Below are 16,185 nucleotides of genomic sequence, written 5' to 3'. Positions count from 1 at the left end.
TCTGACACGTCTGCCATTATCTTGAGAACACTGAGCGGTGGCTGGCGGAGAGAGAATTCAGCATTGAACCGCTGTGATTTATAAATAATTTGACATATCGCGGGGAAACGGCCCGTTTAGAGAGTCACAGCGTCGGCCGAGGAGGGAAAAGAGAGAATAGCTAACCGGGAAGAAAAGAACGTGTCGGATCTTTGTGCAAACTTGAGGGGGAAGAAGCAAAGTAAAGTGGCAGGTGGGCCAAGACATCCCGGCCTGCATTATTTATCATCCTTTGTGTTTCAAGTGTGCCGTGTTGGGACTGTTTTTTTTTTTGTATTTTTATGGAATATTTCCGCCCCTCCCGTCGAACCCTGCAGGCGAAGCGCGAGTCCTACGCCTTCCTGTGGGACATGGCGGTGGTGGAGTACGCGGCGCTGACCGACGACGACTGCACGCTGACGGTGGCGGGCAACAGCATGAGCACCCGGGGCTACGGCGTCGCCCTGCAGCACGGCAGCCCCTACAGGGACCTCTTCTCCCAGAAGTACGTTCCACGGCGCTGGGTTCGGACCGCCGGACCGTTTACACCGGTTCGAAACCAGGACCCCAAGAGTCCAAGATGGCGGCGCGAATACGTCGAAAAAGTTTTTGACTTCCGCATTAATGGGCCCATACAGCCTGACATATACAGCATTTTGGTACCAGAGCTTGAGAGCACTACAATTGGCTGCAAAACTGAAGCCACGCCCACAACTTTATGGTCATTTTAGCTAAAAATTAGACCAAATCAGAAAAAAACGGAAATTAGAGTGTTTTTCATGATTTTTTTTTTAATTGCAATTTACACCCAAAAAAATGTAACCAGTCTGTAAATGTGTTAATTTAATGTTCATTTCCAAATTTATAGTTTGTTTTTTTCTCCTTTTTGAAACCGGAAGCTCTGTCCATCTTTATATACAGTGAATGGATCCAACCTGTAGGTTTCAGTCCTATTAACAGCGACTTCCGCCTGAATCCAGTTGAACACAGTTGAAACACAGTTGCAACCAAACCAGCTGTGCTGCCAAAATAACTTTTGAGCCCGGTTGAAAGCAGCTCTTGGGTCTGAAATGCTACTTGCATGAAAAAGTTGAGCAGTTTGATTGGCTGGTTGTGCACGTTCCACCAGGGGCATATCAGGTTAAGAGACAGCATGAGGACGGCAGCGGAACCGTTGACTCAGGATGGTGCGGAGTGCAGAGCCAAATTCCAAGAGAGTCATTACGATAAGTCAAGTTAGAGACAAAACAAAAACAAAGTTTGAATAAGAAGCCCCTCCCTCTCTTTATATCGCTGCGCTCAATACGCTCTTTACAGGTTGGTGTTGGAGCAATAATTAGAGCCATCATTCAAACCAATTACAGCCTTAAGAAACCAGCCACGATGTGTCATTCTCCCATTTTAACTGCAGCCAGTAAACCGCACAATGGGCTTTTAATGAGCTTAGTATTTATGCTAATGCAGGGTCAGGTCGGCAATAATGTAATGTAATTACAGTCATTAAGAGCATTCGTACATTGATTTTAGAATCCTCCTTCATGTGTGCAGATTAAAATTAAATTTCCCACCAGTTAATGAATCGGCTTTTGTAATCGGATCAGCCGGCGTTTGGCGAAATCGCCGGGCGCTATTGACGCGCGCGTCCGGCAGCGGGGGCCGCGGCGTTACGACAGGAAGGGCGAGCGCGCGGGCGCCCAGGCGTGAAAGAATAAGGAGTGCAAATGAACATCTCTGCAGGATTCTGGAGCTGCAGGAAAAAGGCGACCTGGACATCCTCAAACAGAAGTGGTGGCCAAAGAAAGGCCGCTGCGACCTGCAGAGCCACGCCGACGCCCAGCCGGAGGGCCGCTCGCTGCACCTGCACAGCTTCGCCGGCGTCTTCTGCATCCTGGCCGCCGGGCTGCTGCTGGCCCTGCTGGTGGCCGCGCTGGAGACCTGGTGGAGCAGCAACCACTGCCGCAGGGAGCAGCCCAAAGAGGTGACCGCCGACAAGCCGTCGGACAAGGGCCCAGGCCCGAGCCTGCTGGGCCAGAACCGGGCCGTGGTGGACGCCACGGGTCCCCCCGCCCCACCGAGGCCCTGGTCCAGACCCAGACCCCCGGGCCCCCCGGTGCTGCCCAGAGACGCCACTGCCACACTCTACTTTATGGATCCAGCAGGCCCTGACGCCAGCCCCGATTTAGTCGAGCTGCAGTACACCCAGTTGTGATAGGTGTGCCCCTGACGATGGTCCAGACATCATGTGATCATTCCTTCTCATGGCGGGCGGGAGAGAGGTTGGGCTGCTTTTTGGGTGGGGAGGGGGGCCAGTGTGCGAAATATCCGTCAGTATTCCGCGGTGGGGGGGGGGGGGGTCCCCATCCTCCGGATTGTTACTTAATACCAATCTGAATTTCCTTGAAATGCAGCATGAGTATTTTTAAAAAAAAATGATTATTTGACAAGGTGATCTTAAAGACATTTTAGTGACCATTAATGACAATTATATAGATTTTTTTTTTTTTATATATATATATATATATATATATATATATAATTTTTGAAAAAATTATGAGACCCTCTTTAATGCTTTGATGATTTCAGGGGTTAATTGGGGGGGGTTCGACCTCCCTGTATTTCGCACACTGGTCGGGGGGGGACTGCTGAGGCTTCTCTCTCATACCACACATTTAAAAAAAAAAAAAAAAAAAAAAAAAGTTATTATTAAAAAAAAAAAAGAGGGAGCAGAATTGTGCACATTAAGGCCTGAACAGCTGAGCTGAGCTCACTGGAGTTTGTGTGATTAAAGGGCACCTGGTCTTTGGAGGAAAAAAAAACACTGAGATTGTACTGCTGAGTCCACAAAGTGCTTCAGTTGTACAATAGCTCTCTTTAGCTCATCCATTCAAGTCTTAACGCCCTCGAGCTCCGACTCCATCACCTCGCCGTCCGTCTGCATGAGGCGTCCAGACCAAAAAAAAAAAAAAAAAAAAAACAAACTAAGGCTTGACATGGATCCCTAAACTAAAGTGTGAGCAAAAAAAAGAAAAAAGAATGCAGATTTGGAATGTGGAACGTGAGCCTCGGCCTGCCGCTCTGACGCAAAATCAAACTCAACAGATATTAGCGTTTGATTTGCTGCTCTTCACGTCCCTGTTTGGTGTATGTGTGCCAACGACAACATGCTGCTGTTTGTCACGTGCCGACGCAGAGACTTTGGACGTGTTTGACGTCCGTCCTTGTCTGCCGGTCGCAGCGTTTATAGATTCACATCAAGCATATTTTACGCCCTTGTCAGCATCAAACACTTTGTCTCCCCTCTTAAAGGTCTAATTCACCCCCCAAAAAGTGTCTTTCAGCCAGTTATTGCTCACCACTTTGTGGATTCAGGCTCCGGTGGCATTTTGCAAAACCCCGTAACCTTTCCGGAGTTTCATGGATGGACGGAATTCCAATTCGAGATCTTAAAAAAAAAAAAAAAAAAAAAAAAAAAACTGCTTCAAGCGAGAGAGCAAACTTTACTGCGAATTACACAAAGTTGTCTTGGATTATTTCTCTCTTGAATGTTAATGAGTTCAAGAAAATGTCACCAGGGCCCAAATCTACAAAGTGGTGCGTGGTAAAAACAAACTATCCCTTTAAATGCTGCAAGGTTAACAGCTTTTTGGGTTCTCCAGTTACTTATCAAACCTACCCGGGCACCAGTCAGTGTGAACGCAACCCTAATCTCAACAGCACTGAGGAGTTTAACTAAATTGACTCCCTCTCAAATATATATATTTGTTTAGGCCTTTACAAAATTAATATCGCTAAATTTGAAAGCTATGTTCGGAGAAAATTAAAAACACGGAAATTGGAGAGTGTTTTTTCCTGAGGGTCTTCATTTGAGATTGAACTCCACGAGTCGGTAATAAGACGGAGAAGAAATTGGAAAGGTGTTTTATTGCCTTTTAATTCGATGACTTTGAGGATTTGTTGCTTTGGGGGCCAGAAAAACATGCAATTTCAATTTGAAGGAAGCAGATGTTTGATCCTTTCTGGCGGAGGGAGAAAGTGCTTTGATGTCCAAACAAGCAGTTGCTTGGCGTTAAAGATTTTGTTCAAGTGTTTCTGCATCATTGACAACTTGAATAGAAAGAAAAACTAGACAAGAGGCCGAGGCTCTCACAGCTCCCATTTGTTGCACTGGAGGGTCACTGGCTGCTGTGTCGGGGGGTGGGGGGGAGAGGGGGCCGGGTGGGGCGGGGGCGGGGCATATAGAGGGGGTGGGGCAAGGGTAGGAAACGTCGCCCTCATCTGTCACCTCACCGCCATCGTCCGTGCTGTTGTTTATCGTTTGCTTGTTCACGCCATCCAGAATGTGACACGCACACGCACACACACACGCACACACAGACACACACACACGCACGCACACACACACACACACACACACACACACACACACACACACACACACACACAGAATCTATTTATTTAGCCGTTTGTTTGTTTTTCACTCCCCTCCTCTTCTCTTGCGTGTGCTGTCACCTCATTGGTCAACAGCGAATTGACAAATGAAACAAGTATCGATGAACCAGCGTCATCGCCAAAGATACTTTAACTAATGAAAAAAGGTCCCGTATCATAACTTGTCTTTTAAATGAGTCTTCTGAACACTACATCAAATTCAGGAAAATAAAGACCAAAGCTGCTTGGTGGCGAATTTAACGCAATTTTCATTAGCAAACATTAGCTGCGTTTCCATTCCCCTTAGAATTGCGCAAAACCCAAATATCGCAATCCAAAAAAAAAAACTGGTCACAGAAACGGCTCAACTTCGAATAAACCTCTCAAATATGGCTAAAAGTTTTTTACGCTCTCATGAGGTGGTTTTTCAGACGTATTGGTATAGAGGCGTATCGCAAAAGAGTCATGGAAACACTTTTTTTTGAATTTACACGTCACCGGACGTGACGTACGACCATCGCGAGATTCACTTCCAAGTGAAAATGTTGCGTTACGTCCGGGCGGAGGAGGAGATGGGATATTTTTTTTTTTTACAAGTAATCAAACAGAAAAATATAACGACCACTCTCGACAGCAAACAAACGTAAACAAACAAAAGCAAACGTAATTAGGGCTTATGCACTTCACACCATTCAGTGGGAACACCTGCTAATTGCAACTGCAGAAAGATGGCTTTTATTTTGCGGGGAAAAAAAACTGCCGTGGAAACGCAGCTACTGTCACTAGGCCACATGAAGCCGCAAACTTGCCCTCATCCAGTTTTGACTTCCTGCGCCGCTGCAGCCAAAAGTCTCCAAAAATAAAAATGTGTCCGTGTCCCTGCTACATTTTTTTTTTTCCTCCCCCCCTCTGGGCTGTGCAGCGATCTGAATAAAACGACAGGGACGGGAACATCACACTCCTCGTGACCTTGCTGCACTCTTCTTCCACCCCCCTCCCCCCCCTTTTTTTTCTTTTTTTTTTTTGGCCAAAAACTGGCTGATGATGAGCGTCCTTGCGCAACAATTTGACTCACTTTTATTTGAGTTTGACAAACAATGATCTCACTTTTTACGCAGCGGTCCAATTCTCAGATCTCCCGTCCCCGGCAGGATAAAAGGGGAGACGCCTCTCTGACATGGGACTTTTAATTAGGTCGTCTTTGTTCAGATTTTATTGCCTGTGATTTATTGAGCTCGTGTCTCGTTAGCGGCCGATGCTCCTCAGTGGGACGCGTCGCCGCCCAATTGCGGGGGGAACATTTTTTTAGACGATTGTGCACGAGGAGACGTCTTCGTCTACTTTACCTTCTGCGAACCCGCACATGCACACACACACACACACACACAGACACTCACAGACACAGACAGACACGAGCACACACTTTGGTCAAATCTTTTTTTTTTTTCTCGGTTGCCTTGTCTAAAAAAAAAAAACATTAAGCTGATAATCACTTTGTGATTCCCTGATTTCAGCTTGATTAAATCAGAGATTTGGGTTCGACTTTCTCAGGATGACAACAGTGAAGTGCACTGGTCTCCAGTGAAACTAGGCTTGACAGTGAAAATGAAACAAGCGTTAATAATAACCGTCTCTCTCTGTTCTCCGTCACTCTCTCTTCTACCTCCATCCCATCTCATCCATCACTTTCCCGCTCTACCACCTCCCGCACTTCATGCTCCGCCTCCTCACCTCTGCAATTTGCATTCACGCCTCCTCTTCCTCCTCCTTTTCCTCTTCTTGTTCCTCCTCCTTATTCACCCTCTTCTCCTCTTCCTCCTCATCATCATCCTCCTTATTCACCCCCTCCACCTTTTCCTCCTCCTCCTCTTTCACCTCCTCCTCCTCATCCTCTTCCATCTCCTCCCCCTTCGGCTCCTCCTCCTCCTCCATCTCCTACTCCTCATCCACCTCTTCCTCCCCCACCTCCTCCTGTTCCTCCACCTTATTCACCCCCTCCACCTCTTCCTCCTACTCCACCCCCTCCTCTTTCTCCTTCTCCTCCTCCTCCTCTTCCATCTCCCCCACCCCCTCCTCCTCCTCCTCCTCTTCCTCCACGCTGCAGGACAAAGAGGTGAACCTGGAGCAGGTCCACCACCGTTTGAACAGCCTGCTGGACGACGACCTGGCCCACAAGCAGCTGCCGGGTCAGTCTATCGAGATCTCGGCCCTGGACATTGGCAGCATGCAGCCCAGCCACTCCCTGGAGGCCTTGTCGGCACGGGACTACCCCGGCCACCGGGGGGCGCTGCCACGGCTCTCCGTCACCACCTTCCTACAGGAGGGACACGGAGGAAGGACGCTGGGCAGCGCTGCAGGCCGGACCTTGCCCCTGCCGCTCAGCAGCGCCACCATGCCCTCCATCCGCTGCAAACACAGGGCGCCCAACGGCGGCCTCTTCCGCCAGAGCCCCGTCAAGACGCCCATGCCAATGTCCTACCAGCCAGTGCCGGGCGGGCCCATCCCTGAAGGCAGCGAGCCCAGCCACGGGACGTCAATCTGAGCACATCCGCACAGGCGCGCGCTCGCACAAACACACACAAACACATATACACAGACACACACAAACACAGACACGCGCAGAGAGAGAGCGTTCACAGACACTCCAGCTCCGACGGGACAGCGCAGAGCAACACCGAGTGCAAACAGAACAGAGATATAAATAAAAAAAATTAAAAAACACTTTAAAGAGAATTTTTACTACTAGTGATGACGAGTCAGTACGACGACAAGACACTGAGACTTTAAAATGTACATATTTGTAAGTACCAAGAGAAGAGAAGAGAAGTTACATTAAAAAAGGTGTATTTTGAATATTCAATTGTTGAGTTTATGAAAAAAAAAAATCAAAAGTATCAAAAATATGACTGTTCTAATGGCTTTGTAAATTTTGTTCCCGATGAATAAAGGTGACAATTCTTTGTGTTTTTTTAAAGTGCCAAAATAAGAGGAAAAAAAAAATGTTTTCTTTCAGATCAACATTAACTGAATGTACTGTGAGAGTTCATGACAAGAGACAAAAAAAAACATTATTTCACACACATAAGCGACATTGGAAGGAATTGATTTGTTTCATATGAAAATAAAATAAAAAAAACATCTGATAAAAAAAATGTTTAAACGCTGCGATGTCTGCTTGGCTCGACGCCGCACCGATGGAAGGTCGTTCGGGCGAAGGTGTAGCGAAGCTCAAAGTGTTAGCTTATCACGCATACTGCAGGTGCCCCACGATTTGAAAATGGCTCGTTAAGTATCACTAATTAAATAAGTTGTTGGTTCTTTAAAACAAAAACAAAACAATTAGCTTAGGGGAAAAAAAAAAACTTTTTACCTAGCCCAAACTGGGTGTAATGAATAGAGTGGTTCGTGCATAGCTTGCAGTAAGAGTACTTCACTATCCTGTCAGCGCAGTATCAGGACTAATAGCTCAGTGTTCATTCTAGAGAGAGTTGGTGTATTGCGTGCCAGGTTCCTGGTTCAAGCCTCCTTTAACAACTTCGCCTCTTAAAGAAAGAAGATGTAAACAAATCAGTGCGAATAGTTGGTGACCCAACCCTTACACTAACTAACTCCAATCCTAAACTTAAAAAATATTTAAATAAGTACGAAACAGGTGTGTTGGTTTGAGTTTTGTTTTTTTTGGTTTTTTTTATCTGAATTCATTGACCAGAATTGGGACCTATGTTAAAATTTTGAATTGGTTTAAACGAGCCCAGTTGTGCAATGCATAAAAGCAGGACAGGAAATAAGAACGCTTTTGGTGTCTCTTTCACGGCCGGAGCTGCGAGGGAGGCCACACGGGGGGGGGGGGCTAACTCACCTGTCATCATCAGAGGAAAGGAGACAAGGCATCAATCAGCAGGAAAGACGCAAAGAAGTTACTAATCTATATACACGGCCCTGTCAGGTTGAGTGTCCAACCCAAAGCCGGAAGGACTGACACCGATCTTTGCATTGATGAACTCAATGAAGGCCGCCGTAACCACATCCCAATATTACTAGGAAAGCTTGAATTTTCCCAATCCCGGCAAGAAAACCAGCTGTTTTTCCCAACATGAAGGAAAGAGCTCCTATATGCAGCAACCATGGCTTCCCTTTGGCTACTGCAGTGCGTTTTTGTGTTTGAATATTTACCCTGCCGATGTATTCAAAATAAACTGACTCCAGCTAATCCCTTCTCGCAGGCTCTGGCCCACACTGTTGGCCTGGGCCTCAGGATGCAAGCAAACATCTGACTGTGACACGCGTGGAGCCGCCATCTGTTGCTTTTCACACCAAAAGCCGACTTTCAGCTGGCGGGAAAAAAATATAGACTTAAATATATATACAGTATATGTATATGTATATATATGCAAATTCCCAGAGGAGTCGCCGCTTGGTCGCCTCACAGCAAACAGGACCCGCGTCGCACCTGACACTTCCTCCGGTGGCCACGACAAACAGCAGACAGAGAAAAAAACAATTAAAAAAATAAATAATAACAAGGTGTCTGCACGCTGCTGCACCACGGTGCCCCCGCTGGAAGAAGTAACACTCAGCCAAACTATTCCTCCTCCGCTCCTCGACTGAGGAGACACGTCTGGTCTCCTCTGTGGGTGGCGACACCGTCGATTCGACGCGGCGTCACCTTTCCTGTCCGGAGGTCCTGCCTGCCTGCCAGTCTGGACACCGCGCTCCGAGGAGAGTGCCTGACTCCTGCCACCGTCCCACTTCCTGTTCTAACTAACTGACAAGAGCAAGCAGTCGGCTGCCAGCGCCAGACTCTTCCTTCCACCTCCTGCCTCTGCTGATTCTAAAGGAAGTACGACTGTTCGGTCAGAGAGGATGTGAGTGTACAAGGTGTCCAGTTTTCTGAATGTAGGAGATTCAAAGCCAATACAAGTAAATAAAATCATTAAAACAAAAAAAAAAAAGCTACATGCCACCAGTGGAGGGCCATCGGGGCCCAGCTTGGCTTCTCTGTAGAAAAGTACATTTTCACATAAATATGATAATAAAGTTATTCTCCATAATCTGTTCCTTCCAAATCATATAATATCCACTTGGTTGTGCTGCTTCCATTGTTGTACATTATGGTGGAGTTTTTAGCCAATCATATTTCAGCTAGCTTGTGCTGTCAGGTTCTATGAAATCTGCCCGGGGACGGCAGAATTAACATAGCGGGCTCCTGTTCACTGTCATGTTTACTTAGTTAAGTTACGACAGCCAATCAGAACTCGAGCCTAAGATGCCAAGACCAGCGAGCTGGCTTGACAATGAATTTCACGCGCACGCGTCGTGTGATTGGGTAACAAGCCCTGAGAACCTTAGAGACTGAACTCAATCTACCACGGCAAACCCACAATGTTTGAGGAAGAATATAAAGATTTAGCCGCCGAATCATCTGAAAATTTTAATGTAAACATGGCGTATTGGCGCCAACATGTTCAAATTTTTTTTTTTCCATTAGTGTTTCGTTGGTGTACACAAAATGTCGACAGTGCATATTGGACATGTTTGGACAGCAGTTGAAGCTCACCAAGTGTAGTTTTGGTGGACTGAATGTACTGGCTCTATGGATTCTTAAGGCCGTGGCGTCATATCGAGGATATTATGAGTTGTATTCATTTAGTGTGGACTAAATATGATGACACCGACGGCCTAGACGTGAAATGCACGGCTCGCCACTGCATGCTACGTAAACACTCGACATGCAAACCTTTCCTTCGGCAAGGCAGTGGAAAAAACGCACAGAGTGAACAGCAAACTGCAGCCGAACGCCTTCCGCATGTGAGATCCGACTTGACAGCAAAACACAACAGGACAAAACAAGGGTGGCTGTGGAGGTTTTCTGCACAGCCACCTAAAAAAAACAAAAACAAACTGCAACACAAAACAGGGGATGGCAGATCTGACAGTGACTTTATCTAAAACCATAAATCCCCACAACAGCCCACACGGCTCCGTGAGTGAGATTTGTGAAACATCTCAAAGTTTTTCTGTCACACTCGGTTGGCAAAGCACTTCCCTCTGCAGGTTTCTTCGCACCCTGGGCTTTCTAGAGATTTGGAGCAGGCGAGGACAGGAGGGTTAGACAAGGCGACGTCGTCAGGGCGCATCTCTCATACGCCAGTTTGGCACCTTAAAAAAAAACGACTCAAAACAGATCAATTCAAAAATAACAGCAAGCAGTGAAGAGCAAAGACGGGCCTTGGTTATTTTTTTTTTTTTTATGAAAGTTGGCAACACCAGGCATGTCATCACAGGAGGTTGACGGCAAATCTTAAAGGGATAGTTGACTGTTGACTGATTAAAATAAAAATGTCACCCAATTTTAATTGTCACTCTTTGGCCCATTGAGGCTCTGGTATTTCTTTCTAATTGGTAGAAGGGTGACTGAGTTACAGTTTCACGGAGGGCAAACGACACTGATCAACGGCAGTAAAATGAAAGCCTGTGGTGGCCACAGTTAAAAAAAATTAAAAACAGCAAAAATGTTTTCATGTCTGGCTCAACCGGCGAGCGTTAGCATGACTGTAGCTGCTAGCTAGGAGGCTACCCTGGATATTCCTGTCTAAAAACTCGACAGTTTTGAGGCTAATTAGACACCTGCAGTTTGGGGACAACACACAAGCAGTTCAGAGACAGGTTGTGTTCTTCTGTTGTTGTTGTGTTCCGCTTCTGTTGTTTCTGGAACCCACAGCTGAAAGCGTTGCCACTGTGGAAGCCCCAGAATGGTAATGTGGACTGGAAAACATCAGCAGAGCTTCTACAGTGCAGGTGAACTCTTCTTTTAAATCTGAATCATTTCATGAGTTTGCGCTGAAAAAAAAAGTGCTCATGTAACCTCAGCTAACGATAAAACTTTTATCTAAAAAAAAAAAAAAAGGCATCAGTGCACTTCTGACTGTTGCAACAAGCAGAGTGAAATGAATCCACGTGCCAGTAAAAGATCTCTGTGGAGACATATAGATAAAGATGATAATGCACCACACGCGGTTGGAAATCGCCTAATGGAGCCGTTGCTTGTAAAACTAAAATCTCCATCAAATACGTGTTTTTTTTTTTCTTCCCCCCCGTCTTTTTCTCCAGCACATTATCACACGAACAGAGTCTTTGTAATTATACAATTCTGCCATACAAGACTCGCATGAATAGTCCGTATAATTAGCTCGTGTGGGCAGCATGAGGCAATCTGCTGTAAAATAACTTCTCCTCTCCCTGCGGGGAGATCGCTGACCGTCTGTCCAGGCTGCCGAGGCTGCGGCAGCCTTATTATCCATTCATTGGCCATCATACCTTAAAGTGCTAGAGGGATTTTCTTCTTTTTTTTTTAATTTATACTTTTACTTTTGCTCTCATGTCCTGGGGGAAACTTTTCAATTTCTGCTCTGGAAACTTTGAGCTTTGACGACAGTCACTGGACTGATATTTAATATCATAATATATTAATTATAAAGCACCTGCCATGACAGCCGAAACCATGTGAATGGAATCCCGATGTCATTGGGAGGCGGGGTGGAACGACCAATCACGCAGTCAGCGCGGTTGCATTGTTCTTAAATGAAATTTCTCTCGAGCCTCGCTATCTTCCTATCATGTCAGATCAGATTTTTTTTTTGGGGGGAGGTGAATGATATTCTTTTAAGGTCCATCTGTTACCGACAGCGGCATCTACAGTATAGACGACCAAGTGATTCACTGAGTTAATCAAGAATGAACAGCAGATGGCGAGCTTTAATGAGTAAACTTAGATTGACAGGAGCACTGGTCTCAGAAAAAAATAAAAATAAATATATATATATATATATATATATAAATATATATATATATAGCCTCTGACGCTTGAAAAAGCATCTTTGAAATCAGCTTGGGGTGCAGTTCAGTTATCCCACATGATGTTTTTATTTATTTAATCATGATTTCTTTTTTAAAAAAATCACCACATCTATCATTAAGTTAAGTTATTGCTCAAAATATGGTTGATTGCTTTAGTACAGCACAATGCAACGGCGCAGCTTCATTCCTGAACGCAAACGACGCTGGTGCAGGATGTTGACAACTGCAGGGGGTCTCTGATACGCAAAACAACATCACGCCGCCGTCACTGACCTGTGGCCGAATTATACAGGGACTAATCAGGATTAGATAATGACTTTATTGCGAGGCCGACCCTGGTGCCCTCACAGCTTAATTGGGTCAATCAGCGCCGACCTCTGATTATCTACAGATTACAGACGGTGTTTTTAATAAGGAGGCCGGCTGTGTCCCTGGGGAAGCCTATCAGTTCTGCCTAGCGCCGCTGTTGCAGGCATGCTAGCCGCCGACTTCCCTCTATTAGCCGCACTGTAACGCACCAATATCCGCCCTCCCAAAGGGTCCCCATTAAATCATGTATGCCTCATATTTGTCTCCCCCCCCCCTCCAAGACAACAGTGCAGACAAGAGCATCCACCACACTGGCACTCTCAGGTCAACGCGGAGCCCCGCGTCCGTTTCTCTCCCTTCATTTTGCAGCAAAAACAGATTAATATTTATCGCGAGGCCCCACCAGGTTGAAGTTGCCAGGCCCCTACCTGAGCAGCATTAGCCGTGTGATAAACAACTCCTCGCTATTTGATAAATAATCCACAAGAAACACGGCATCCTGACGGGGCCATAAATGTTTTATTCGCTGCGCCGCGGCGCCTCTCTCTTTCTTTCTCTTGCCGAATACCAGACGGAACTCCCGGAGCCGGCAGAATCCCAACAGTTGTCTGTTTCTCCCACACCACTTCTGTCTCGTCAAATGTTACCGTAAAGTCCCAAGCTCGTCTCTGGCTGGTGTTTGTTTTCTCCTGTCCGCTTGGATGAATATTGTTTGCTGCTCTCCACCAGTATGTTATTTACAACGTACTGCGTCCCCCGCAGTGGTCCGGTTAAGAACGACCTTGTTTCTGAGGCGGCCGACCCGAGTCCGAGCGGAGACGGAGTCAACCGGCCAAAAAGAAGAAGAAGCTGCACCGTTCAGCAGGATATCCAATATGCATGTGATACAGTCTGTTGCTTGTTTTGGGACCCTTTTTTTTTTTTTTTTTTTTTTTCAACGTAGCAGATTGTTTGACCATCTGGTGGAAGTAAAAGAAACAGACCTTTAAAATGCATGACTGTACCGTCTTAAAGCAGCACTATGCAGTTTTTCAGCCTTAAAATGAGGGTTTATAAAAATAGCTTGTATCATTAACAGCCGTGAGACGGGGGAGCGTGGGACCCCTGGCATTCACACAGCGCCCCCGTCTGGTTTGGCAGAGGACTGTACAACTCTGGTTGCCTGCCCGGCGCCCTCTTAGGAGAAGACGGTAAAGCCTGGCCATCGATACGGCGTTGCGCAAATCGTAACTTGCGCGTGTGACAAACGTGGTTCCCTCGCACCAGGAGGAAGTCTCTTGCGCCGTTACGAGTTTTCCCACGGAGGCTCGAACGGCCTTGATGTGGTTCTATTTAAAAGCAGCACGGTGTGTTCGGCTACAGCGAAATGACTCAAACACACGACGACACCGGCGACACTTTCGTGAGACAAACGCGTGAAAGAGCCAAACCAAAAAACACCCATTAAAGAGGGAAGAAGTTGTGCGCCGAACTTTTAGATGAACTGTGAAAACTAGATTAATTCCCGCCGCACAAACATCGCGGAAGATATTAAACTTTTTCCGAAAATGCAATAAGAAAAAGGTCTTCATTGGCAAAACGGCGCTGATGAAGAAAGAACTGAAAACAAAACAAAAAACAAAAAAACCCAAAAACAAAAATGAGGAAGCCCGTCTATTTATGCTGCTGGGGTCTATTTTTACCGCCGCTCAGTCAGACAGAATGGAATTGTGGGGCGATTTCGCCGCAGCTGCCCTCGCTGCCTCTCTGCACTCCATTATCTCCACCTCCCCATTCTTCCTGTAATGACTATCCTTATTGAATTTAAAAACTGAATAATTACACACTAATCTAATGACCCAGCCATTTAAAAAGAGAATGTGACAGTTGGAATAGGAACTCTCTCTCTCTCTCTCTCTCTCACACTGATCACTCTGCAGAGTCTGAAAGATTTCAGCCTGTAATTAAACCTTTCAGCTCGCCGTGTCGACGCACCCGGAGACAAACGCGCAAACACAAATTGTCCGCGTTAACATATAAATTAGGATTTTAATCGAGGGCATTTATGGAAAGACATTTATGTTGACAATTTGAGTATTTGATTGTTTGTTTGTTTTTTGTTGCCTTTGCTCAGATTTGAACAACTATTAACTAAACTATTGCATATCCAACAGGCTGACAGAAAACAGTTCCAAATCAACAGTTTTGTCTGACAAATTAACCAACCAGCTCTGTCTGGCAGCTTCCCCTGTACTGTTTACTATCCCTCAGAACTAGACGTTTAAAACAAATCAATGTTTCCTGCCGCTTTCAATTTGTCTCCCTGTGCCTGCCTCAGTCAAGGAGGTTTGATTATCGCAACTCCACAGTGGCGCTGCGCTTGCGTGTCAATGCAAATTTCTCGAAGTATCTTCTCTTCTGACGGCCGGGGGACATCATGACAGAGCAGCAATTGTTAGGGATTTTTTTTTTTTTTTTCTTCCCCGCGCAGCAAAGTCCTGCTTCCATTCCAGAACTTGTTGAAACAAAGTTAAACCGAGCAAGCTTGTTACAGAACTCGCAGCAATTTCTCTCCCTGGAAAGCAGCAGAGAGGCGTTGGACGCCGACCAGAATAATCGGCGAGCGGTGTTTGGATATCGAGGAAGGAAAGTCACGGATGCATCAGACACAAGACGCTACGGACGCACTCAAGATCTCAACATTTTGACTCCCCCGCTCGCTTTTTCAAAATTTAACAAGTTTTTTTTTTCCTTCCTCCTCTCAGCGCCTCAGCCTGGGAACACGCAGTTTTCACAAACAGGTGCCGTTTGCTGACCAGCAGCCAAAACAGAGTTTAAAAAGAGCAGCAGGCACGGCAGCTCGGAGCAGAACGAAACATCGGCTTCCTGCTTCAGCTGTCAGGAGCATTTACAGTGGGGTTTTTTTTTACTCTGACGGCTAAGTACAATGCTGTCTGAGTGCTATTAGAACAAAGCGTCTGAAGTTTCTCCTCACACAGGAAAAACTTTAGCATCACTGGGGAGGGAGTAAAAAAAAGATTTTCTGTTCATCGGGAGACTTGGCGTCAGACAGAATCGACCCCTTTTGGGTTTTTTGCAGAGTGGGATGCAATTTAGAATTAGACAGCCTTTGTCAAACTGTGAGTCTCGTAACATGAACCCGAGCCAAACACTCCATTAAGAACAACCATAAGAGCATTTTAAGGGATTCTTTCCTGTCAAATTGCTGTTTAACTCTCATTTTTGTCCTGTGCAGATCAATGCATATGCAAAGTGGGCGGATGCATTCTACAAGTGCTGCGACAGCGAAGAAAGTTGAATAAATGAACGTTCCAGGAAAAATAAATCTCCATATTTGCTGCAACTCTGCCGTTGATTCGTAGCTTCTGGTCGCTCTGCTTTCCCTGCACCGTCACATATTTAGGAGTTTTTGTAGAGTTATAGTTGCTACAAGTCTTGATGTCGATCGGGAAAATTATGCCAGCTAGAATTTCCAAAAACAAGCAAGAAATTTTCCTATTTAACGAACAGCAGTGAAATTCAACAGCTACAGTTTCACTGATGACTTGAATTCCTGTCTTGTTTTTCCCTAAA

The 16,185-nt window shown here is 45.9% G+C and overlaps 1 protein-coding gene and 1 long non-coding RNA gene across 4 annotated transcripts in view; one reads left to right on the top strand and one right to left on the bottom strand.

Annotated features, from left to right (window-relative positions):
* The window catches only part of LOC142880287 (glutamate receptor ionotropic, delta-1-like), a 206,504-nt gene extending 198,891 nt beyond the window's left edge, over positions 1-7,613 (top strand). The window contains exons 14-16 of one of the 2 annotated variants that reach the window (XM_076014089.1): positions 357-523; positions 1,756-1,996; positions 6,551-7,613. In XM_076014089.1, coding sequence (XP_075870204.1) covers positions 357-523; positions 1,756-1,996; positions 6,551-6,988 — 846 coding nt within the window. In that variant the 3' untranslated portion in view covers positions 6,989-7,613. Of the gene's footprint in view, positions 1-356; positions 524-1,755; positions 2,231-6,550 lie in introns of both variants that reach the window. The other variant, XM_076014090.1, reaches the window with a different exon arrangement.
* The window catches only part of LOC142880289 (uncharacterized), a 43,017-nt gene that overhangs the window by 19,779 nt on the left and 7,053 nt on the right, over positions 1-16,185 (bottom strand). The window lies entirely within an intron of this gene.

The sequence above is a fragment of the Nelusetta ayraudi genome, unplaced genomic scaffold (assembly GCF_046127955.1).
Source record: "Nelusetta ayraudi isolate G7.1 ecotype Tasmania unplaced genomic scaffold, CSIRO-AGI_Nayr_v1 ptg000165l, whole genome shotgun sequence".
Classification (NCBI taxonomy): domain Eukaryota; kingdom Metazoa; phylum Chordata; class Actinopteri; order Tetraodontiformes; family Monacanthidae; genus Nelusetta; species Nelusetta ayraudi.
Note: the sequence above shows the minus strand (reverse complement) of the source record. Positions and strands in the feature narration are given on the sequence as shown.